We start from the raw sequence: 26766 nt of genomic DNA, 5'->3' as shown, positions 1-26766 counted from the left end.
GTCTAGATAAGTGGTCGGCAACCACGTTTTGACCCCTCTTTTTGTCCTTTATTTCTAATGTGAACTCTTGCAGGAGAAGAATCCATCGGATTAATCTCGCTTAGCATCCTTCTTTGCAAGAAGGTACCTATGGCTGCATGGTCCGCGGTAAACTAAAGTTTTAGAACCAACCAAATAAGGACTAAATTTATCTAAAGCATAAATGACAGCTAAGAATTTTTTTCAGTAGTTGTATAATTCGTTGAGCATCGTTTAAAGTTTTACTAGCATAATAAATAATGATGGACTTATTATCTAGTTTTCGTCCCAAAGACAAAGACCAACCGTGATAGTCACTAGCATCACACATGAGTTCGAAAGGTTTAGACCAATCGAGGTCAGATAATAGGTGCAATGGTTAGGGCAGCTTTTAAGGTTTCAAAAGCCCGTTTACGATTAAAATTAAAATCAAAGATGGCATCTTTCAAAAGGAGGTTAGTTAAAGGCCTAGCTATTTTAAAAAATCTTTAATGAAACGCCTATAAACCCCCCGATGGCCTAGAAAGGCTCTAATCTCACGACAAGTCCCGTGGTTTAGGTAGGTCGCTATCTTATCTAGTTTGGCTTTATCTACTTCGATGCCATCACTAGATACAATATGACCTAGTACTATGCCTTTTTGACCATGAAATGACACTTTTCCCAATTTAAAAGCGAGGCTCTTTTCTTCACACCGTGTCAAGACCTTAGACAATGTTAGGCGGGCATTCTCAGTAAAAGAGTCTCCATAGATAGAAAAATCATCCATGAAAACTTCCATAAAAGCTTCTACCATGTCGCTAAATATATGAAGCATACATTTGGAAGGTACCGGGGAGCATTACAAAGGCCAAAAGGCATTCGTTTATAGGCATATGTTCGAAGGGACATGTGAAAGTTGTCTTTTCTTGGTCATCAATATCAATAATAATCTGAAAATAGCCGAGTAGCCGCCCAGAAACAATAAAAGGCATGACCAGCTAGGCGTTCTAGCATCCGATCTATAAATGGTAAGGGAAAGTGATCCTTTTCGTGTCATAGCATTTAAACGCGTCAGAATCAATACAGATTCTCCATTTCATAGGACCTTGAGTGACAACATAGTCACCCTTCCCGCTACGCACCATGGTAATTCCCCGATTTCTTAGGAACTACATGAATGGGACTTACCCATTCGCTATCGGAGATTGGGTATATAATACCCGCGATCCAAGAATCGCAAGACTTCTTCCCTAACCACCTCTTCATCATGGGGGGTTCAAGCGACGCCGAGGTTCATGGAGAAGTCTTCGCGTTATCCTCCAAATGTATACGATGAGTGCAGACATTAGGGTCGATGCCCTTAATGTCACTAAGGACCAACCAATCGCAGACCGATGTTCCCCTAATCACCCTTATTAAAGATGTCTCTTCATCTTTAGTTAGCAGAGAAGATATAATTATCGGGTGACTACCATCCGGATCAAGTTGAATATATTTTAACCGGGAAGAGGTTTAAGCACGTGTGTGGGATGTAATGTCCGTTGATGTTTCATAAGTGTCCTTATCTTGTGTAATGAATACTTGCTTAGGTAGCAAGTCTTCATACTCGATATATTTAGCAACCCGGTCTACAATTGGTGTGGATTCCGGGATGGTGTTGACCTCCTCTAAGTAGGAATCATTCACAAAATCGAAGGTCCAAAAGAAAGGAATTTGTACATATTGTTTTCGTGAAACGTGTTGTTAAAATAATCTTGAGCTAAACTCTCGATCATGCTAACCTCCCCATCTATGAGGCTAATATGGTAATCGCTGTTTCATCATTTTAAAACATTTACCTCGACGAAAAGATGGCCAAAAGATAAGGACATCTTTCCATCGCGACAATTTATAAGCGCATTGGCGCCAAGAAGGAAGGCGCCCTAAGATGATTGGTACAGAGTCATTAGCTTAATTACTCGTGATCGAGGATAACAAAATCAGCAGGATAGTAGAAATCCTCGAACCTTAACAAGCACGTTTTCCACTACACCTTTAGGATACTTAATTGACCGTCCGCTAATTGCAACGCGTTATTTTTTGTAGGTTGCATTTCGTAGACCTATTTGTTTATACAAGTAATACGGGAGTAAGTTAACACTCGCCCCCAGGTCTAATAAAGCGGTCGTCGTGTAGGAATCTCCTAAGGTGCATTTGACAGTAGGACGACCAGGGTCCTTGTACTTAACAATTCCATTATTTTCGGATAAAGTTGGGAACTGTTCAGTTAAAAAGGCGTCTTTGGGTATGTTCGTCTTACGCCTAGTAGTGCACAACTCTTTAAGAAACTTAGCGTGGTTAGGTAGCTTTTTAATAGCTTCGAGAAAAGGAAGGTTTATCGTTAGATTCTTGAACACGTTCCTAATTTCCTCAAAGTTTGTATCCCTGGTTAGCATGGCTAATTTTGAGGAACGGTGGTTTCGCTCTATATTTCGTGATATGGCTCTACTTGTCTGCGGTAACCTTGGCTTTCGGTTTCTTTGGTTGTGGTTTAACCGGTACCTCTACCGTGGTAGGCTCTTGGTTTCTATTGCGGTATCTAGTTCGATATCCGGTGTAGAGTATCGATGGGGTAACTACAGCGTAGTTAGTTTTTGTTATCAACCACTCTTCCGAACGGAGAGTGGTGATGGCATTTAGGTCACCTACGATTGTAGTTTCCGCATACTAGAATTACCGTTTACCTCAAAGGTCGTGGTTTGCTCGTTTTAGGGTTTGGTATCGCTTGACTTGGAAACACGCCTTTTGGTTGGGCTTTCTCTTGGGCTAACCGTTGTATGCCCCGATTTATGGATTGTAAGATCGTTGGTTTGATTGAGTCATTGTCCGGAAAAGTTGTTGGGTAACTTGTATAAAGGCGCCTATAACGATCCGGTTGTGTAGGTGTAGTAGTCACGGGTGGTGCGACCGAACTATCTCTCGTTGATTATTTATGGGTGGGTTGTGATAGTTATTATTATTAACCGAACGATACCTCTATTGGTATTATAATTATTATAATTATTCGACCTTGTGCTTGACCTTGTCGTTAGTTCGCTTTGGTTGTTATAATTATTATAATTCCCTTGACCTTGTCCTTGTCCTTGTCCTTGTCTAGGTGGAGCTTGGTTATAATTGTTTGCTTGCCTAACGTTTTGATTATTGTAGACCGGAGGCGTTTTGTTGATTATTTCTCCAACCTAAGTTGGGATGTTGTCTCCAAGGGCGTTAGGAATAGGATAGTTATTAATAGAGTAAACATTATCTTGCTCTAGTGGTTGTTGTTCATAAGCTAGAGGACAATAATTGTCAGGGTGCTCTGGACTCAAACAGAAATTACATGGGTTGGAGTTTACATTCATGACGGGGATAGGCTTTTGTTGAACAGAAATAGCCTCCACTTTTTTAGTTAGAGATTCGAGTAAATTTTTAAGTTCTGGATCGGTTTTATTCTCAAACATACTAGCGGCCTTGACTGTTGAAGAAGAACTAGCGGAGCGGGGGATATCATCACTCCCCCCCCAATTATTATTCCGTTTAGTTTGGTCTTCTAAAAATTTGTAAGCCTCCGAGGCTCCTTTACTTAGGAAACTACCCCATTCATTATGTCAAGGACTTCTTTATGGTGATGTTGAAGTCCTTTGAAAAAGGCAACTAACTAACGCGGTCTTTTGCTAGGTTATGGTGTGGACACTCTATAAGGAGATCGGTGAACGATTCCATGCCTCGAGAAAATGATTCATGAGGGTTCCGCCGGAAGAAATGGATCTTGGAAAGCATTTCATCCGCCTTTAGGGGGTGGGTAAAAATGTTCCATAAACAGGTGAACAAGTTTAGCCCATGTGTGTCCACGAGAATTAGCGCTTTGGGCAGTTAACCAAGACGCCTTTATCGGCTAGGGTGAAAGGGAATACCCTCGGTTTAATTTGCTCCGCACCAACCGTAGGATGGTGGAATGTTGTAAGGACTTGTTCAATCCTAACGATAGCCGATAAGGTTTTTCATGGTCTAACCCATGAAAACGGGTAACAAATTAAATATGTTTGGGGATTCGAAAATCCCCACCGGGTCCGCTAGAACGATGCACGCCATTTAGGGCTATCGCTCAAGGCTTTGTAAAAGCCGGAGAGAGGAGTCTCTCTTTCTTCACCATTATGTCGTATGGTGTGTGTGATAGTAGTTAGAGGTGTCGTGGGTGGTGTACTAGATAGACTTGTTTGTTGTGGTGTAATTACGTTTTGTTGTTTTGTTCGACTGCGGACCTTAATCTCATGCAAGACTAAGTTGAGCTTAACTAACATGCAACACTCCAAACAATTCGATATACTAGTAGAAAACCTCTAACCGGAAATGCGAGGTGTGGAAGAAAGGAATACCCGATAAGCGTCCTTGCTTCGCTTATGAATAGCGTCTTGTGTACGCGTGTTCGGTGTATAAAAGAGGTTAGAACACTGAAAAACTTGACAACTCGAAGTTCAAACAAACCGTGGAAACCGAAAAATATCGGCGCGCTGGCGCTTATTATCTCTATCTGCTGGCTTCCACCAGAACGAGAATTCCAGTAAGATAGCGCTGGTCGCTCTTTGAAGCGTGGCCTTCGGTGTAAATGAGAATTCGAAGAAGATAGCTGGTCGCGTCTCTCTTTTGGCCTTCGAAAGTGTAAATCCCGCGAATTTTTCCAAAACAAAAGCGGCAACCACAATGTGAATCAAACAAGGGTGGGTGGGTTTAATGGGACTTAAAAATAACTACTTCTACAAAGAAAACAATGCTAAAGTGCAACTAAGATGGCAGCGGCGCCATTTGATAAGTATAAAATGAATAATTTACCTACGAAATGAACTATGAATTCACAACGTAAGTAAACTATAACTATTCTTTTACGAGTCTATTATCAAAGTTTCTACTCTCGATGCGAATTGCACTAAGTGGAGTAGGAAGTTCGTTCCACTCCTAGTTCTCTAGCACGGATTGTTCTCTAAGTCTAAGAAATCAGTCTTAAGTCAATGAGAGCTTTACGAAATATTAAACTACGATACTTAATTAAGATGATTACTAGAAATTAACTACAAATGCTATGGAAATACTATTGTTTGACTCTAGATAAAGGAATTAGAGGGGAATTGAATCCACCTCGAATCCAACTTAATGACCTAGTACAGATTGTGGTATCTCGATTAGATGCGTTTTCCGCGCAAGAATTCGAAGTCTAATCCCTAGTGTTCATGGCATTTCTACCAAGTACTAACTAGCATGTGAGGTCGCCCACCCATTCTCATGGCTAAACGCCGACCTTCTAGAGTGGAATAGATGCTACAACGTTTCTATACTAAACAACTAAGGTTTCATCAAGGCTTCATCAACCCCTCTAATGGAGGTTTAGCCTTGAATCATCAATCTAACATTTCCCATTGAATCTAAACTAAACATAATGTAAGAAATTTAGATTTACTTAATTTGAACAATAATGAATCTAATTTAATGGTTTGGAATGAACTAGGAACAAGAATTGAAATTAGATCTAGAATGGAATTGACAAAATTCAAACTTGATAAAAATACTACTTTATTTATCTAATCAATCAAGAACAATGATTCAGAGATTTAATCTAAAACAAGAATTTAAATGGAGCTAAAACTTAATTTAATTAAATAAACTAGATCTAGAATTCTATATCTTAATTTAGGTCTAACTAGCTACCATTAACAAAGAGCTAAGCTTTTTGTTTTATACATCCAGATCCAAAATTCGTGCATGGGCTTGGAGCCATGTTTTGGGCCGAGAATCGGGCCCAAAACCCAATTCTTTCGTCCAAAAGGCCTCTTCAGCTGCAGTTGGCTTCCACAGACTTTTCGTCCACTTCTGCTCCTCTGATTGGGTCAAGGCTTGGACCATTGCAAAGCTCTTTCCGAGACCGGTCGTTTTGACATAAGGTAGGCCTCAATCCGAGGTCTAAGTCCAAAGATATGGCATTCGAAGTTCTCACTGACTTTTGCTCCTTTATCTCGCTAAAGTGGCACATTTCTCACAAGATAATGGACTTTGAAGCCCTGAAATGCATAAAAACACGTAATCAGTATTAACTCTTACTTATTATTCACATAATTGGTCTAACAGTATGATTATTAAGGGGTTAAAACTACAGTTTTGGGCTCTTATCAGGAACTCAGAACCTCGTGGCTTTGGTATGTATCTTTCTTTCTTCACTTGCAATGCTGTAGCTCAATCTATGAAAATGCCTGTCTTGGATTTTATATGTATAACCACTCAAGAAAATGATGAAATATATCTAGGCTGGTGCTTGCGAAACTTTACAGTGGATATGCTATAAGGCTTTTTATAGTTAGTGTCGTGTTTAAGTTTAATATATCATTGAAGCACTCAATCTTGTCAGCCGATTTCAGTCGTTGCTTTCATTTTCAGGTCATATAAGCACTCCTCCCTCTCCCTCTCCGGTCACGCCCCCACTGCTTAGCAGTATACTAGTAGTACTCAAATTTAAGTCCACAAAAAAGTCCAAAAGATAAAAAGCCCACGAATCCATATATTGAAAACGTTGACAATGTAAACAGACGCTAGCTAAAAAGAAACTGCTGAGGTTATTTTGGAGGTATTTCGGAACTCCCAACCCCCACGTTCAAGGTTCAAACCCACCCCCCACCCCCCACCCCCACGTCTCTAGTCGTTTCTTCATTTGTTTCGTCTTCAACGATCATTACCCTAAGAGGTGACAATTTTGTTAGCATTGGTTCATTAAAGGATATCAGTGGACTTAACATTTCCGAGGTACACGTATCCATTTCCCGTTGCTTAGAAGTTTTAGCTTTTCATGTTTTTTTTTTTTTGTTCCTACAAAATCCAGAAATGTTTGATTTGCTACAAAATCACTTTATGGATACAGAATTTTATTTTTAATCGGTGATGTCCTCTTTATCGGGTAAGCTATCCTATATACATTTTCGGATCGAGAGGCCAAATTGCTTGTTCAGGAAGGGTTAATGGACTTGTGATTTCTTTTTATTTCCCATTTCGTTTGTTGTATTACCAAGTTCAAGTATGTTAACATTTTAATTTTTTTTCTCATATTCTATGCATGCATCTCTCTTTAATGATCCATTCTCACTTCAAAGAATAGCAACCATGGAGATGAGTGTCATAGTGACTGCGCATGACTAAAGTAAAAAAAAAAACTTAACTCAACTATTAACGGCTTCACTTTGGTGTATTTGGAATCTGCATAATATTATGTGAGGGATATATAATATAGTTCTGACTTGCAATTGCAGGACAAAAATTCGAGCTAGAACGTGATTGAGAATCATAGAGTTTCTATGGAGTCAGCAAGGGCCTCTTTCTCATCTTCCTCTTGTTCATCTTCATTCTCCTCAGTTGAGTGTAACAGAACAAGCCAACCAGAGTGTAACGCCCATATTTTTAAATACGTATTTTTCTATTTATTAATTAATTAAATTATTTATTTTCAAAATTCGTTGGACTCGGAATACGTGGGCCTGGTTTTGGGCCCGAGTCTGTGTTGGGCTTGGGTTTCGGACCCAAGTATATAAACACATTTTTCTAGAAAATAGGGTTCCAGAGAATAATAGAATATTAAAAATGGAGGTGAGAGATGAAATTTGGATTTCTAGAGGGTGGGACGGCATTTCGGACTCGGAGAAATTCGTAGAGGAGCTCGTTCATCTGGTGAGTAGCTATTTTGCTATATCACCGGATTTCTGATTTTCGTGATATCGGTGTATAGGTTTTGTTTTTATATATTGGTTAATCTGTCGAAACTCTGTTGAGGCTAGGAAAACGACTTTGAACCGCCCAAGCTTTATGGCGGTTAAAAAAGGCGGTTTAGCCCAAGGCAATAGATCTTTTTTTTTGTTTGTTTCTCTGTTTCTCTATTTGAACTCAGTTGTTGTTTTTTTTATCGTGGCTTGGAATGTGGCTTGGAATTTGTTGAATTATGTCGGGGGTTATAGGTTTGAGGTTGGTTGTTATGGTTTGGATGAGCTGTTCAAGCTCTGAAGAACCATTTGTGGCGGCACCAAGAAATCGCCGATACAAGTTTATGTAACTGTGATGGTTGGTTTTTCGTTTTGATTGTGGATGATGGGTTGATGTTTGGGTGTGAGGGGTGTGTTTGAGGTTGGAATGGTCTTTGCCGAAGCTCCCTAAATGGCGTTAATGGCTTTAAATCATGAAGAAAAGGATGGGGACTATGAGTGTTGTGTTTTGTATTGATTGATTGATGGGGTAGGGTCGTGTGGGTGTGGGGGATGCTAATGGTGCTGTTGGAAGCTTGGGGGAAGCCATTAATGGAGGCCGAAATTAGTTCCAGATCTAGTTCTGGCGATGTTGGATTTAAGGATTTGTGATTTTCGGTTTCTTTAAAGTTGTATGGGTTGTTATGGGGAGTAAAACCGCTTGGTTAGATTGGTGGTTGTGTGAGAGGTGGTGGCCGGTTGATTTTGGTGGTGGTGGAGGAGAATCGGGAAGGAGAAGATGAGACGATTTGGGCTTGGGCCTTAGTCATTTGGGTTGGGCGGGTGTGGGTTAAGTTATTTGGGCCAAAACATTAGTTTGGTTAGGCGGTTTTAGTTAAGTTGTTGGGCGAAATGTTTTATTGGCTTGGCCGAAATTTCAATAGTGGTTGGACCGAAATTTCAGTTTAGTGTTAGTTGTGGGCCGAGTTATATTCCGGATTTGGGCCAAACTAATTAGCTGTTTTGGGCCAGTTCAGTCTAAAGTTTTTGGGCCCGTTTCTAATATTGCTTGGGCCAGTCCATATAATTTAATATAGATCCCATTTGGGTCGGGTAGAATTAATAAATTGGTTTTAGACTTCCGGGTTTTAAGGTTTGGGCTTGGCCAGTTGGGTCCGAACCATGACCTTGGTCATGAGCCCATGAGCCATACACCTTTGACCTTAGCCATGAACCATGGCTATGACCCTGAACTTGTCAAACACGGAAACGCCAGTTTGACTTTGACAATGACAGGTTGACTTTGACCATGATGGGTTGACTTTGATTTTGACCATGATGTGTTGACTTTGACCATGATGTGTTGACTTTGACCTTGACCATGATGTGTTGACCTTTGACCGTTGACTTTGACCGTTGACTGTAAATGTTGACTTTTCCAGTTTTTCACATATTTGACTATATGGATAAAGGTAATAATAGAACGTTGTCGGATATTATATAATTTGGGTTTGTCATTATCTAATTTAGATTTGACGTGAGTAATGTGTAAAGCATATATATATTGGGCTTTGATTGTGGACTGTGGACTGTCTAATTGTGCTACGTTTTATGTTGTATATTATATGGACACATATAGTAATAAAATGCTGTGGAAGCTTGTATATATTTGGTTGTCATTATCTAAGAAAGATTTGACATTGATGTTGTGTATTTTTGACACGTGACGATATTGAGATGTTAGGAGATATTATATTCCTAATACATTATAATAAAAATGTATGTGATACGTTGAAGCATTGTGACATGATATAATATGCTGGGATATTTATATTAATGCAATATCATGGAGAAATGTATATACACTCCATTATTTTATATGTGAGATGCTATTATAGTATTGGTGAATATTTGCCCACGGGAGTGTGGTGTAGTGCAATAATATATTGGCACGTGAAAGAATGAAAATGGTTATGAGGTAACTGAGATATTTCTATGTATTGTGGCTTAGTGCAATAAGGTAATTGACCTGCACGTGGTATAGTAGAAATGATTATGAGTCATTAATGTATGACACCTGAATAAATTACGTAACGAAAATCCTAGAACCTGACTACCACAACTCATGTGATTGGCCCTTCTAGCGTTTCAGTTAAGCTGAATGGCCTTCGGGCGGCCCTCCTGGCGTTTCAGTTAAGCTGAATGGCCCTCCTGGCGTAGCCGAATAGTGGCTTGATTATTCCGTTCGCAAAATAGAACGATGATGCGCAATATTTTATGCCGAATAGTGGCAGTGCTTACATAGATTTGGCTTCCGTGTGAGGATTTACCCGGTGTGCGCGGCATCATTTCCAGGTGGTTACGCACGGAGTGGCTCATTATGTAAGGGAGGCATGTGGATGTACATGTTCGGCGTTGGGTAGCGATTGTGGTAGCTAGGGAAACTAGGTAAGACATAGATACGACGTGATTTTAGGGACACGCAAAGAAAACCTTAATTAATATAATTATGGTAATAGGTTTGTTAATGATGTATATGTAGATAGATGATTATATATGGTTTTGCAGAAGGGTGGGTCAAACTAATTACTTGGGCAGAGACGACCCACTCTGTGATTGAGCATGAAATGAGGTACGTATATAATATGTTTGTTTGGTTATAGTTTAGTTAGAACCTAAGGCGCCTCGATGGAGGAACTACATGCCTTATTTATTATGAGTATAGTTTGTTGTGTGGTTAGTGGGAAGTTAAGGCGCCTCAGTGGAGGAACTACCTGCCTAGATTATTGTACTTAAGAATGTTGTATTAGTCGTTAAAAGTTAAGGCGCCTCGATGGAGGAACTAACTGCCTTATGGATGGTGTTTATATTTGTATAAGTATATGTTGTTTTTAGGGCTACTCACACCAGCATTGTTTATAATGCTGACCCGATTTGCATGTTTGCTTATCGGGTGTGTTCATTAAATGAACATAGTTGATAAGTCTTGACAGGTTTAGTGATGAAGAAGATTGGTTGCGCTTGTGGGTTACGTTTGCAATGCATCTTCAGGTTGTGTTTTGTTTTCCCTTGAGGTGATATAGATTTTCAGTTGAGATAATATTATTTGCATTTTCAGTTGTAAATTGTTTTATAATGAAGAGGACTTTGTTTAAGTTAAAATTTTTATTGGTTTTAATTATCCGCATATTTTAAAACTGTTTATGGGTTTTTGAGGAGTGGAGAGTGCGTCACACCTCGGAGATCGAAGGGTCGGGGACAAATAATGTTTTTCCGAATTCTGTCGAAATTCGGGGTGTGACAGTTTGGTATCAGAGCATTTGGTTAGCTTAGACTTAGGTGAGTCTAAGTGATTCTCGGATCGTGATTTATGGGTAGTGTTTAAGAAGTTTTATTTTCAAAACTATTTCCGCTAGTTGCTTCGTTTTTACAAAGAAAATGAAAGAGATATAGAAACAAAGAGAGTCAATGTTTTTTTTCTTGATTTGTTTGTACGTGTAATGTGTATATTTATATTAGTTACTCGGGTGGAGTGCATATGAAATGCTTTTATTTTTTCTTATCATATGAGGAGTGGTTGTATGTGTAATATGTTAATTATTAATGGATTTGATCAAAATGATGTGTACTGCTATAATGTTGTTTTGCTGTTGGTGATCATTTTCACATGGAGTATGGATTAAGTATGACAACCTGTTTGTGAACTTTGTATTTGAGTGTTAGGTTATTATTCAAGAAACGATAAGATATTTTAATATATATTGAATGAGTTGTATTATCTGATGACTTTATGACGTACTAAGTAAGGAACTAATTGCCTCTGTGTTGGAGGAACTATCTCGCCTCACTCGTACGCGTTAATGGATGAATAGTATTTTAAAGTATAAGAGATTAATTGTTAGATGTGATTAATTATAAATAGAAAGTATATAATAATAAAATATACGTGTATTCTTTTTGAGATGTGTATACTTGCGTATACACGTGTATTCTTTTTGAGATGTGTATACTTGCGTATACACATTTTTATATTATTATATATAGGTGAACTATTACCATGCGTATATGATTGATTAATATCGTTAAATTAGTTTCACATGATTTTTGCATATTCGAGTATTTATTCTGAATTGTTTTGTTTCAGTCTATATGATTTTGATAGATGAATATGAAAAATTATTTTTGAATACGTGCTATATTTGATCTAGTTGCAAGCATGAATTAGGATTCAAGGGTGGTTTTAAAATTTAATATTTCTGAGAGCATGACTAAAGTAAATATAAAGTTTTATTGTAGTATCAATGACATGAGTGATTTTTGTTTTAAGTGTATTAGGACACTAATTTTCTTTTATGCATGATATGAAAGACTCCATAATGTTTTATGCAGAGATGAACTTACCCTGTATTATTGATTAGTTAAGTAGAATATTAATTTTTCGTAGAGCTGCTACGTGTTTAGAAACTGCATGCTAAAAAGATATGATATATTTGTCTTGTGTTTAAGTGACAGTAATAATTTGTTTTAATATAGACAGTAAACTATGATAGATTTTGTAATGGCATGAGGACATATATTCTGGAATTATTTTAAAATAATTAATACCAATGTTACCTTGTTTAAGTTTCATCTTTGTACATTCTTGTATAGGTTCTAAGTTAATAACCAACGTTTTGTTCGTATAGCTTTACTTCCGAATCTCGGGACGAGATTCTTTTGAGATGTGTATAGCTGTAACGCCCGTATTTTTAAATACGTATTTTTCTATTTATTAATTAATTAAATTATTTATTTTCAAAATTCGTTGGACTCGGAATACGTGGGCCTGGTTTTGGGCCCGAGTCTGTGTTGGGCTTGGGTTTCGGACCCAAGTATATAAACACATTTTTCTAGAAAATAGGGTTCAGAGAATAATAGAATATTAAAAAATGGAGGCAGAGATGAAAATTTGGATTTTCGGAGGGTGGAGCCGCCGGCGGCTCGGACTCGGAGAAATTAAGTAGGAATTCGTTCATACAGTGAGTAGCTATTTTGCTATATCACGGATTTGATTTTCCAGATATCGGTGTATAGGTTTTGTTTTATATATTGGTTAATCTGTCGAAACTCTGTTGAGGCTAGGAAAAACGACTTTGAACCGCCCAAGCTTTATGGCGGTTAAGGCGTTTAAGCCCAAGGCTATAGATCGCTTTTTTTTGTTTGTTTCTCTGTTTTCTATTTGAACTTCTTGTTTGTTTTCTTTCTTGTGGCTTGGAATGTGGCTTGGAATTTGTTGAATTATGCGGGGGGTTATAGGTTTGAGGTTGGTTGTTATGGTTTGGATGACATTCAAGCTCAAGAACCATTTGTGGCGCACCAAGAAATCGCCGATACAAGTTTATGTAACTGTGATGGTTGGTTTTTCGTTTTTGATTGTGGATGATTGGGTTGATGTTTGGGTGTGAGGGGGGTGTGTTTGAGGTTGGAATGGTGCTGTCGAAGCTCCCAAATGGCGTTAATGGCGGCCAGAAATCGCCAGTAAAAGGATGGGGACTGTGAGTGTTGTGTTTTGTATTGATTGATTGATGGGGTAGGGTCGTGTGGGTGTGGGGGATGCTAATGGTGCTGTTGGAAGCTTGGGGGAAGCCATTAATGGAGGCCGAAATTAGTTCCAGATCTAGTTCTGGCGATGTTGGATTTAAGGATTTGTGATTTTCGGTTTCTTTAAAGTTGTATGGGTTGTTATGGGGAGTAAAACCGCTTGGTTAGATTGGTGGTTGTGTGAGAGGTGGTGGCCGGTCGATTTTGGTGGTGGTGGAGGAGAATTGGGGAAGGAGAAGCACTGTAGACGATTTGGGCTTGGGCCTTAGCTGTTTGGGTTGGGCCCGGGTGTGGGTTAAGTTATTTGGGCCAAAAACATTAGTTTGGTTAGGCCGGTTTTTAGTTAAGTTGTTGGGCCGAAATGTTTTATTATTTGGCGAAATTTCAATAGTGGTTGGACCGAAATTTCAGTTTAGTGTTAGTTGTGGGCGAAGTTATATTCGGATTGGGCCAAACTAATTAGTCATTTTGGGGCCGATTCGATCCTAAAGTTTTGGGCCCGTTTCTAATATTGCTTGGGCCAGTCCATATAATTTAATATAGATCCCATTTGGGTCGGGTAGAATTAATAAATTGGTTTTAGACTTCCGGGTTTTAAGGTTTGGGCTTGGCCAGTTGGGTCCGAACCATGACCTTGGTCATGAGCCCATGAGCCATACACCTTTGACCTTAGCCATGAACCATGGCTATGACCCTGAACTTGTCAAACACGGAAACGCCAGTTTGACTTTGACAATGACAGGTTGACTTTGACCATGATGGGTTGACTTTGATTTTGACCATGATGTGTTGACTTTGACCATGATGTGTTGACTTTGACCTTGACCATGATGTGTTGACCTTTGACCGTTGACTGTAAATGTTGACTTTTCCAGTTTTTCACATATTTGACTATATGGATAAAGGTAATAATAGAACGTTGTCGGATATTATATAATTTGGGTTTGTCATTATCTAATTTAGATTTGACGTGAGTAATGTGTAAAGCATATATATATTGGGCTTTGATTGTGGACTGTGGACTGTCTAATTGTGCTACGTTTTATGTTGTATATTATATGGACACATATAGTAATAAAATGCTGTGGAAGCTTGTATATATTTGGTTGTCATTATCTAAGAAAGATTTGACATTGATGTTGTGTATTTTTGACACGTGACGATATTGAGATGTTAGGAGATATTATATTCCTAATACGTTATAATAAAAATGTATGTGATACGTTGAAGCATTGTGACATGATATAATATGCTGGGATATTTATATTAATGCAATATCATGGAGAAATGTATATACATTCCATTATTTTATATGTGAGATGCTATTATAGTATTGGTGAATATTTGCCCACGGGAGTGTGGTGTAGTGCAATAATATATTGGCACGTGAAAGAATGAAAATGGTTATGAGGTAACTGAGATATTTCTATGTATTGTGGCTTAGTGCAATAAGGTAATTGACCTGCAAGGTGGTATAGTAGAAATGATTATGAGTCATTAATGTATGACACCGAATAAATTACGTAACGAAAATCCTAGAACCTGACTACCACAACTCATGTGATTGGCCCTTCTAGCGTTTCAGTTAAGCTGAATGGCCTTCGGGCGGCCCTCCTGGCGTTTCAGCTTAAAAATTTGAATGGCCCCCTCCGGCGAAAGCGAATAGTGGCTTGATTATTCCGTTCGCAAAATAGAACGATGATGCTAATATTTTATGCCGAATAGTGGCAGTGCTTACATAGATTTGGCTTCCGTGTGAGGATTTACCTGGTGTGCGGCATCCCGCTCAGGGTGGTTACGCACGGAGTGGCTCATTATGTAAGGGAGGCATGTGGATGTACATGTTCGGCGTTGGGTAGCGATTGTGGTAGCTAGGGAAACTAGGTAAGACATAGATACGACGTGATTTTAGGGACACGCAAAGAAAACCTTAATTAATATAATTATGGTAATAGGTTTGTTAATGATGTATATGTAGATAGATGATTATATATGGTTTTGCAGAAGGGTGGGTCAAACTAATTACTTGGGCAGAGACGACCCACTCTGTGATTGAGCATGAAATGAGGTACGTATATAATATGTTTGTTTGGTTATAGTTTAGTTAGAACCTAAGGCGCCTCGATGGAGGAACTACATGCCTTATTTATTATGAGTATAGTTTGTTGTGTGGTTAGTGGGAAGTTAAAAGGCCTCAGTGGAGGAACTACCTGCCTAGATTATTGTACTTAAGAATGTTGTATTAGTCGTTAAAAGTTAAGGCGCCTCGATGGAGGAACTAACTGCCTTATGGATGGTGTTTATATTTGTATAAGTATATGTTGTTTTTAGGGCTACTCACACCAGATTGTTTATAATGTTGACCGATTTGCATGTTTGTTTATCGGGTGTGTTCATTAAATGAACATAGTTGATAAGTCTTGACAGGTTTAGTGATGAAGAAGATTGTTCTTTGCTTGTGGTTTACGTTAGCATTAAGATCTCGTTGTGTTTTGTTTTCCTCGAGGTGATATAGATTTTCAGTTGAGATAATATTATTTGCATTTTCAGTTGTAAATTGTTTTATAATGAAGAGGACTTTGTTTAAGTTAAAATTTTTATTGGTTTTAATTATCCGCATATTTTAAAACACTACAAGAAAATGGGCCTTTAGCCACGGATGACCGGAACATTTGCCACGGCTCCAAGCTGTAGAATCATTTCCTACGGTTGGTAGCTGATGGTATACTTATAATAGTTGTAGGACGACGTGACACTATTTGGCTCACGCTTTCCCCACAGTCATAGCCGTTGGTATTCCTGTGTTTGAACCGTCGGATCAGATCTTGATAGTATGTGATAGGCGTGGATTTTAACCCACGGCAATAATTCGGACGGGTTATGGAAAATTATTTGGAGAGGTTTGGGCGCCAGACGTAGCTCTAAAATTTCCTTCTCTCAAACAAAATCGAAAAGGACTTTCTTTTTATTTATGGATAAATCATTAGTGTCGCATCAACATGTTTTCTGGCTGGTGCATTAGTCCGTTTTAGTTCTTTTCATCCAACTTTCTAGGCATGCAATGCTTTGAAATTTTGTGACATTATAATGTAGTTTTCTTAGATGACATATTGGTTAAACAAATATTGATCAAGAATGTTTTTCGTGGTGTGTCGATTTTTTTTTCTTTAAGTATTGTTTTACAAGTAGACCCCCATGTTGAAGTGTGGCCTAATAATCTGCACTAGGATATAGTATTGAGTTTGATGTTTTAGTTTGAACCCCCATGTTTTTAGCTATGTGTAATTTTCCCCTTCTAATATATACTTGATTATTTATATTGGTTTCACCAGTTCAATGGTTGATCGATCCACGCACTTTGGCTCTCTGCTTTTGTTTCGCACAAGCGGTTATGCTACATCGTTGAGGATCGAATAAGAAGTGTCTGCTTTTATGGAAGCACACTTTTAAGTCTATTCGTGATAATTCTTCTTGCAAAGACCGTTTAAAGTGTATCATTCCTTTTTCACATCCTTTGTTCAAGTTGCATCGACATCATAATTTGACATCATAATTATTACTCACAATTGATGATCCACAAGTTTTAACTTTTACATCTCTGCTTCTAAGATTGTTAGGATCATATGTATGGGAAACAAATAATAGAGTATGAGCTCACGCCCCATTTGGAGACTAGTTTATTAAGTTTTAATTGCACAAGTTAACGTAGAAATGATCTTGCTATGTGTTATGGCTTTTACCATTAAGCTAGGTCCCCGACTTTTTAGACTTATGGGATTTTAATTTTAATATAATTTCCTTATGATTCATTTGGATGTAGGTGGATGCTCGTGAAAAGGTTAAGGCTTCAAATCATTTTTCAAAGGTATTGAAATGCAAGGGAATGATAAAACGAACGGAGAAACATGCGGCGTGGTGAACTAAGACATTATTACTTTTACGGGTGATGAATTGTATTGAAAAATATTTGAAAATTCATATTATATTGAGCTTGTGATCATAAATGCTATGGATTAATTTTTTTAATTATTATTATTTTATACTTGTATGAATATTCCAAAGAAATATTGATTGAGAATGTGGCTTCTTTCAGCTCTTTGTAGTATTGTTAATATGATAGATAAATTATTAGTTTGATTGAAAGGCAAAAGCGGACCTAGGATATATATATATAGATTTTTTTTTTTTTTTTTTAATTTTTAATTTTTTTTTTTAAATCTGAAATGTTTTAGCCACGGCTAATATCCGTAGATAACAAAAAGATATGTGTGGCAAAGCTACGAAATTGCTACGCTATTATCCCTCATAGAAATGATTGCCACGGCTTATGCCACGGTTGTAGTGGAACTTGCTACGGCTTATGCCACGGCAACGAATGGTAGGGTAGTTGCTACGGCTCTCCAGATAGATGCCATCTTCGTGGGCACTTGCTACGGCTTTGCCACGGTCATTCTCAGTGGGAAGTTCCTACAGCTTGAGCTGTAGCATAGACCGTCGCAGTTACCTACGGTCATTAGCTGTAGCTAAACTTTTCCCGACAGGTCAAAACCCCACGGACTTGCGACAGTCGATAGCCGTGGCTAAAGACATTTACCCACAGTTTTCGTCCGTGGCTAACAATCAGCTTTCTTGTAGTGAAACTGTTTATGGGTTTTTGAGGAGTGGAGAGTGCGTCACACCTCGGAAATCGAAGAGTCGGGAACAAATAATGTTTTTCCGAATTCTGTCGAAATTCGGGGTGTGACACAGAGACCTACTCCTTTGATCGAGCCATTAACCAAGAACAAGCATCAAAAGCCCCGTCTTATGGGCAAGCAAATTCTTCTGCTCATTTGAGGAGGAAATCTTCCGATTTTAGAGACGTGGTGAAGGATTCAATATACAAGGAAAGTCGTGCGTTATCAGTGAAAAACTACAGCTCAAAAGGATACAGTGAGCCATGGCGTGAAACACAGAGATTCCCCCAGGCCATTGCAGGTGACAAGATCTGTAGATGAATCTGTTGAGAGGGGGATCAATGGGAAGTATAAGGTGCCTTTTGTCTCTTTTTGCAACTTATAAGCATCCAATGGACAAGAAATTCAAGCAAGGAGTATTAAACAAAAGGAGAAGGTATTTTGTAGCTTTTCGCGTTTATATGTTGCTCCGTACATTGTTGTCTTTAATCAACTCAGTTTATGGCTTTAAACACATCAATGTTTTTAATCACCCCACTTAACCAAAAATGGGTCTACAGGCTCAGTTGCGACTCTCCACCATTGATGCCTCTGAAACAAGTGATGGTGCTGGGGAGCAATTTTCCACAACAGCGTCAGAAGGAAAAGCGTTGCCTGACACTGATATTGAGGAGCACGTTTCCGTGAAAGCATCAAAAGAAAAACTGTTACCTGATGCTGATACAGAGGGTCTGTCATCTGAAAATGGTGGGGACGTGGGCAGTAATGAAATCCAAACTAGCAAAGAGCTGCAGATGGATCTTAGACATGATGGCACTGCTCCGGAGATTTCTCTACCTGATTCACTACCAAATGAGGTGGAAAAAAATGATGGTGCTAGTAAGGTGGAAACCCTCCCTACTGTCAATGATCTAGAAGAGGCGAGTCTATCACTGAGAAAACAATAGACGAGAGCAAAGAGCCATTTGCTTTAGATTCACTAGGCACAGGAGTTGATACTGTAGATAGAGATATTCCGGCTGATGCTGGGAAAGACATCAAAACTGAAAATGAGGGTACTTCTCAGAAGATTGATGATGAGGGGTCTGAACTGGGAAGTGTGGAAACACATGGTCACAATCATTCTCAAGCAAAAGATGCCAATACAAAGGAGGAACCTCTCTTGGATTCAAAGAAGCAACAAGAATTTAAAACTGAGACTTCAGCCGTAAAAGAACAAGAGCAACTTGATGAGGTATGTCATATAGTAAGAACATATTCAATTGCCGATCACAAATATATACATATTAAATTTGTCATTGGGATCCTTTTACATATATAAGTGTTTAACATTTAGGCTGTGTTTTGGTTCACAGATTTTTCTTTCACATGGAAATCACAATATCAGAATCTAAATACCTTAAATCCTTTTTCCTGAATTTTACTTTCTAATTGTTTGGTTTGGACTAGAAAATATTTTCTTTGAGACACCATCTGCAAAGCACTGGATCATACTCTCTGTATCCTTCTAAAACAACATTGAAACCCTTCGACATCCCTTTCTTGCGAAATGGAACGTTAATGGCTGGAAGATTACTTATACATACATCGATTAAAATGGGTTTGAAAATTTGAGATTATCTCGAGATGAAATTAATCGATTTGTAGATTGTGTCGGTCGTTCTCCATTTTTTTTGGTAAAGTTTATAAACCTTGGTCGAGACAACAGAGGAAGAAAACGACTTCCTCTTTCTTCAAAATGATGTTGTTTTCCCTATTTGACAGGTACTCAAGAATCTGTTTTCCATTTTGCAACTTTCTACAATTCACCAAACGGATCTAAGATTTTAAATTCCAGGAAAACCTTTTCTTTTCTCACATTTTCCACGAACCAAACGTAGCCTTAGTGAATCTCTGATTAGTCCCTTTAGTTGGTTGGCAGGCTCAAGGACTACTTAAAAGTATCATTTCCACGGGTCAGTCAAAGGAGGCCAGGTTAGCTAGGGTAAGATATAAGTAACTTTGTCAAGTTTCTCTACTCATCTTTTATATGGAAATATTTGCTCACCGTCATATACCTGTAACGATACAATTTTTGTCATATTCATGATGCTATTATGTATACGTTCATCTATGAAACACAGGTTCAACTCCATATTTCTGCTTGATAGGTATTTTTGCATGGATAACTGACTTTGTGAACACGTTAGATCACTACAGTTAGAGCTTAAGCTTCAGAAACTTTGCGCTATACATGCGTGTTTGTGCTGGACTTTCTTCCCGCCTTCAAGAGTACAAATCCGAAAATGCACAGCTGGAAGAACTTCTTACTGCAGAGGTGAGTTATCATATTGTTTTTCCATTTGTGGATAAACCAAACCTTAGTAGAATCATAAATTGATTTATCCGGTACTTACGAAGCGTTATAATTTCAGAGAGAAAGGAGCAACTCCAATGGATCTCGCGTAAAGCAGCTACAAAAAGATTTGTCCACTTCTAAGGTTGAAGTGTTTAGAGTTGAATCACATATGGTTGAGGCTTTGGCTGCCAAGAACTCAGAAATTGATTCCCTAGTCAATTCGTTGGATACACTGAAGAAACAGGCTTCAGTTTCTGAAGGAAAGCTGGCTTCCTTACAGGTATTATTCATGTATCTAATTACACCTATATATTATGTACTTGAAGTGTGATCTTTATGAGGGCACCCTATTGGCAAGGAAGGTTCCTGTGCTATACCCTGTCAGCACTCGATTTATTTAAGTGGAAGTTTTAATCATTAGAACGAGAGGGAATCAAGTCTGCTGTTTACGAATAATATGTAGAATTTTACTTTTTGATAACTATACCCGGATACCTTGATATCTCTAATTATCTTGAATGTGCTAGCTATGGAGGCTCTTGCCTTGGATTAGAAGATGTTTGTGGTCATCATAATAGTGTCCATGTATGTTGTCGATCAGGTAAATATGGAGTCCATCATGAGAAATCGGAACTGGCGTAAACCGGATGATGCGGTATCTCGGTTAGCTTAGTCAAAATTAAAAAATGTCTCTTGTTTGGAGTATAAGCGGTTTCTTTGTATTTTTCACCTATCTTTGGGAAGTTGACCACGGAAACACCATTCAATTGTTAGGCTCTCCGGGAAGATTTGGGTTCGCAGATCGTAGAGCGAGAAGAAGAACGTCAAAAGACACAACGGGAGGTGTCCTTCATTGACAACCAAAAAATTCATGTTGATTGAGTTTTGGCTAAAAGCTTTTACTTAATTCTCAGCTACTTGATGAGGCTTAATTTTAGTCTTTGATGCATGTGGGGCAAGAGATGTCATAATGTAGAGGTCCTCCACTTCTCAACAGTAGCCAAAAGTCGGATATCCTTATCTGTTCTAGGTTTGTGAGGGAAGTTATATACATGATATTTGGTATGCCATACTAGTTGGGATCTCATCCGTCAGTGCATGCTGTGATTGTAAATTGGGGTCCATGCTGTGATTGTAAATTGGGATATTCTTTTCTTTCTTCTTGTTCGGCAATTTTTTCGTAGTTTGTAAAACTTTCTTGTATAAATGATTAAGTTCAAAGAAAAAAGGAGAGATGCATTTGCTGCATTATGAACTAGAGCCTAGCTCAATGACTAATAAGTAAGTCGATTTCACTAGCTCAACAAGGATTAAGCAAAGATTTACGGACACCACATCCCATGCGGTGCTCTGTAGTCATGTTCCATACTTCTGGTCTCAAAGGAATCCCTCTGACAAAAATAAGATGTTAGTTAGGCATTGCTCTCTGTGCCAGTTAGAAGATGCATGGGTGATGTTACCTGTTTTCCTAATTAGCATTCAACTCTAAGTAATACAAGTAATACACCCACTTCAATCTACTACACTATCCGTTTCTTTTAAAGCCTATTCAAATAGCAACTTATTTAGAAATCTTATATAGCTCCGATTGGCAAACCAACGTAAACACTCGGCACCTTATAAGTAATTCAAACTACATACTAAGATACACCCAAATCAAGATGAGCATCTCGTCAGAAAGCAGACACCACAGGCCAAATGTAGCCTCACAACTCCACTGAGCAATCTGAAACTGCTATGAGAGAGGTCTGTTCTTCAATTTTCCTAATTTCCAGGTTTATCTGTTGGTGGTTGACGGTTGAGGAAGAAGAACTAACAAGCAGGTGTAATGAATACTGTAGCATATGCACCACGTATGGAAGTACTCTAATAAAGGAACAAAGCAGTGAGGTTGAAGTGAAGTCTAAGAAAAGCACACTACACCAGATAATAGACAAGGTCATCCAGTGGCTCACAGTACATAACAGTATAATACACAGAGCAAGATCAAAGCTTTCGATGGAGGGTGATCAATAACAAAAAGTAATGAATTAACTTTGTAATACTTTCATCAAAATTATTCTCTAGTTTACAATTCTTCCTAAGAGTATATTTGGAATCAATCCTCTAATAATGGAAATTCCCACGACTATATGCTAATCTAACATAAACTTTTCTGATAAATAGGTGTAGTAACCTTCATTATTTCTTTTATCCGACAAACTGATATCTTCGAACTGAATGCTAATAAGCACAAATCCGACATTCTATCAAAATCGAAGCATGACGCATACACAAGAAGCTTGATGGTTAATAAGTGAATCGAGGCCCCCTCTATGCTCTCTAGGTAGACCTTGACGCGTCAATCGTTACACAAGCTACACCCGGTAACCAACAAGAACCCATTTCAACTCGAAAGCCCGCGAAACAAAACAATGGAATTAATAGAAGAATAATATTATAGAGAAATATTTTACCAAGCTATATCAGGGAAACCAAGGGGATGTATCAGAGGCTCTTTCTAATAACCCTTAGGATCACATGTAAGATCCCTCACAATTCGAGAGAATGGATGAAGTGTAAAAACTTGGAGATCATTTCACGTTAAAGATTTCTTGCACTAATGCATCATCATCATCATCACATAGCTTACGCAAAAGATGCATCAAAATTTTGAGTACTTGTTTTTATATAAAAGACGAACATATTACGAGTTATAGATGTTCAAGGCAGTATGTTAGCATATCAGTGCATCATCAATATTTCGACCACCTGTTTTTATATGAAAAACGAGTATCTACAAGGCAGTAAGTGTTAGCATATCAGAGACAAACAACATCCTGTCGATACGAACACTAAATTGAAGATTTTCATTAGTGCACCTATCTTGAATTGCATCTAATTACTTCCAATAAGATCTCATCTATGCATACTGCTAAAAATTTTACTTTGCAAGAAATTTTCAGTATTCCATTTTTTTTCATAGGATGACCAGACATTACCGAAGGAATCCATCTGCTGAAAAAACAAATGCTATCGAAAAGTTTCACTCACCTACAAGGTACAAGTAAAACCATATTTGACTAAGACTTTGTATAATCATAGAATGACATTTAGTACTAACTACTAAGAAATAAAATACATAATGAATGGCCATGAACACCATTAATCATTATACACATAACAAAGTCGAAGCTCAGATTTATAAAGTGTCCAAAATAACTTACCAATATTACCATTGAATTGAGCCAGGTAGTGATACCCAAGTCATAGTTTATGGTAACTGCAGTGTGTTCATATTAGTGGCCAACGTTGAGAATGTGCATACGAGGCTATTTCACATAGTGTCTTTGGCAAAGCCTATTGCACCACGATGCCGTGGCTCCACTGTTCCATCCATCTTCTTCCAATCGTCCAGAAATGTCAGAATGGAACTTCCCCATTTGATGAATCAAAAGAACCCTACCAAAAGTCGTATTACTATAACTGCCAACTCCTTTGCAAGGCAGTAATCTCTTGACTTAATCTAGATTCAGCAAATAAGAGTATTAAATAATAAGGATTTATCGGAAGTTAGGTTTTTAATTGAGAAGGGATGTTGGTTTCTTAAAAGCTATTTTATAAAATCAGATTTCACACTATGTTTCTCGATATATTTTGGCATATGGTGGCATAAATCACTAAAGTCTAAAACATCTGGGAGTTCATTTGCCTTTAGTGTTTTCTTCAAAGAAAAATAGTTTTTTAACTTGAAAAACAAATTTTATCTAATTATCATAAAAACAAGTTTTTGAGACCAAAAAGTGTTTTTTGAATGAAAAACTATTTTTTTTTTAAATAGAAACCAAACACATTTATTTTTTCAAAAAATGTTTTTTCACTAATAAACAATTTTTGACAATAAATAAATAGGATCCAAACACCCCCTAATATTCAGCTCAAGTTTATTTGGATGTGTAGTGTAGTGTAATGGGGAGATAATACTAGTTAACTCTAGTTTAAATTGCAACTTACAAAAAATTATATTGATAAAAGGTCTTAATTTGCTAAGGGCATCTCTAATGGGGTGTGTAAATCTACACCTCTACATATGCTCTATGTAAGCGCCACTAGGATTTTACACCCTCATTTATGAAGTGTATAAAGATACACCCCATGGTTCTTCCAATGGTAGTGTGGAAACCAAGAGTAAACAACAGACATTAACGATCTCAAGTTTTGAAAAGTGAAATTTGGTAGAGAACACACATCACTTTTACCACGTCCATTTTTTAAAAAATCTGAAAAAAAAAGAAAGAGAAAAAAAGAATAGCAATGGTCATGGGTCGTCGCCAAAATGAAAAGTTATAACTTCCCACATTAGTTTAGGTGACGTCCATAGTTCCGTACTTTATAAACCATCAAACGACAATACAAGCTATGTCCTGGTTTCTTAATAGTTAATAACACTAGATATTTTCCGTGATGTAGAGGAAACATTTCATTTTCATTTTGATAGAACAAAATTTACGACCTAATTCAAGCACAAAATGTGTAAAATGTATAGTTAAACCCTCTAATTATATAAAAGATTAAACTACACATTTGGTAGCAACTCCTGGCGCCAGTGCACCAGACATGCACACCCCAACCACAACACAAATGATTGATGGAGACTAAATCCCATCATGCTATTTTACATATTTTTTTACTCCCGCTCAATATTCAATTTGAAAACTTTTGGCCATCGCAACAATTAAATGTTTCCTTCAATTTCCTTGCTCAATTTAACTTTTCCCTTCTTCAGATTTTTTTATAAGGGTGAACTAGTGTTACCCCCCTACTAGATGAGCCAATTAGGATTTCCCCCCTACTAGATGGGAAATTAGGGTCTCCCCCCAAATATACACAAAAAAAATTCGGTCAACCCAAAAAAAAAAGTTACATTTGGTCCAAAGTATTTATTTGGACCAAGTGTGTTCAACGCAGACTCTATCAGTCAGTTCCGTGTGCCCTTGAGTCCTTTCCAAGCGCCACTGAAGTTCGGGTATCGTTCAAGCAAAAACCCCATTTTCAGGCAAGGTTTTGGTCCATCGCTTCACCTAATCAAATTCATGTCGCATATATATGATCATTAAAGCAATCAAATCAAACCAATCTGAACTTATTACCCACACTTTTTTAAAAGAATAGGCAGAGATACTTTTTCCTTCAAGTTTGAAAGAACTCCTAAATCCAAACACATCACAGTAGTTGGAACTTACATAAAATGAATTAGCCTAACAACCTTAACGAAGAAAGACTAATTCACAATGCTAAAATAAGAAAAGACTAAAAATGAAAACCAAACTCATAATTGTTTGAATCATACCACACGGAGAGAGATTCATAGCTCAATTTCTCAGATCCATGCGTTACACACAGGATGGAAGCTCAATAATAAATAGATCTGAAGTTTTAAAACCGGAAATTTTCCTTAAATTTTAGTATTGTTATTGAATTAATACTAATAATACAAAACTTCATAATAAAGCATACTTTGCCAACTATAAACTTTGATAGGGTGAAAGTGCGGCAGTGCCGGAATTGCCCAGTCTTCATTCGAACGTGTGAGTCAGATTTCGCAAACTATGAGCTTCGATGGGGTGACAGTGCCTGGAATTGCCCAGGCTTCTTAAAAACCTACACAGTTCAATGTTCTTATGTTGAGAAGGCACTGGTGGAAATGCATTCTGTTTTTTTGTTATATCTGTCTTGTTGTTGTTTACTTGTTTGGACAAATTGGGTATTTGGGTGTATACTGTATGGTTTCCAGCTCTAGCGTATAGTGTGGAGAAGATCTCATTTACTTTTAACTTGTTTCATTTGGTTGCCACTCTAGATCTCTGTAACAAATCACAGTCTAATATTAAATCTTGCTTATGTATCATCAACTAAATTTTTGGGGCATAACTATGTCTCTCATAGTAATCTTGCTTTGTTTGGTTTATGTTTGATGTTTCCTACTAACTACTGTGCTCGGTTGTGCTTACTTATAGATTCTGTTGCATAATACTCCCATGCAGCGCAATTGCCCGTGGCTAGATTTTTTATGGGTAATTGGTCAAAACTCAAAACCAAGTAAGAGTGAGGACAAAGGTAGTCATGGGTTCATCATCAGCACTTAAACTGATCTGTTGTCGCTTTAGGAGCGACCTCACACTCACAGTTGAACATAGCTTTCTCTTTTATACGGTTATTCTCCTGTTTCCTTTTATTGCTTATTACCAAATTTGATGTACATTATGGAGGCATTAGGAAACTTAGTTTTTGCAATGGGAAACTTAAAAAGAAATATATGTTTGTTAAATTGGTTTCCTTATTCTATTTGCTAAGAGAATTCAATTGGAAATTCAGAAAGAGATCTACGTGGAATAGGCACACACATGACAAACTGAAACTCTTTATTGGTTTCCTTATTCGATTTGGCTTAAGAGAATTCAATTGA

General features: G+C 37.8%; 1 protein-coding gene across 1 annotated transcript in view; it reads left to right on the top strand.

Moving 5' to 3' along the window:
* The first annotated feature begins 18059 nt into the window (after positions 1-18059).
* Positions 18060-26766, top strand: part of LOC147503325 (golgin candidate 1-like) — a 50117-nt gene continuing 41410 nt past the window's right edge. Inside the window, exons 1-6 of the mRNA XM_086604788.1 lie at positions 18060-18419; positions 18544-19217; positions 19894-19967; positions 20134-20300; positions 20398-20601; positions 20923-20976. Coding sequence (XP_086460914.1) covers positions 20217-20300; positions 20398-20601; positions 20923-20976 — 342 coding nt within the window. The 5' untranslated portion in view covers positions 18060-18419; positions 18544-19217; positions 19894-19967; positions 20134-20216. The remainder of the gene's footprint in view (positions 18420-18543; positions 19218-19893; positions 19968-20133; positions 20301-20397; positions 20602-20922; positions 20977-26766) is intronic.

Source organism: Coptis chinensis, chromosome 4 (assembly GCF_015680905.1).
Source record: "Coptis chinensis isolate HL-2020 chromosome 4, ASM1568090v1, whole genome shotgun sequence".
Taxonomy (NCBI): Eukaryota; Viridiplantae; Streptophyta; class Magnoliopsida; order Ranunculales; family Ranunculaceae; genus Coptis; species Coptis chinensis.
This window is presented reverse-complemented; position numbering and strand designations above follow the sequence as displayed.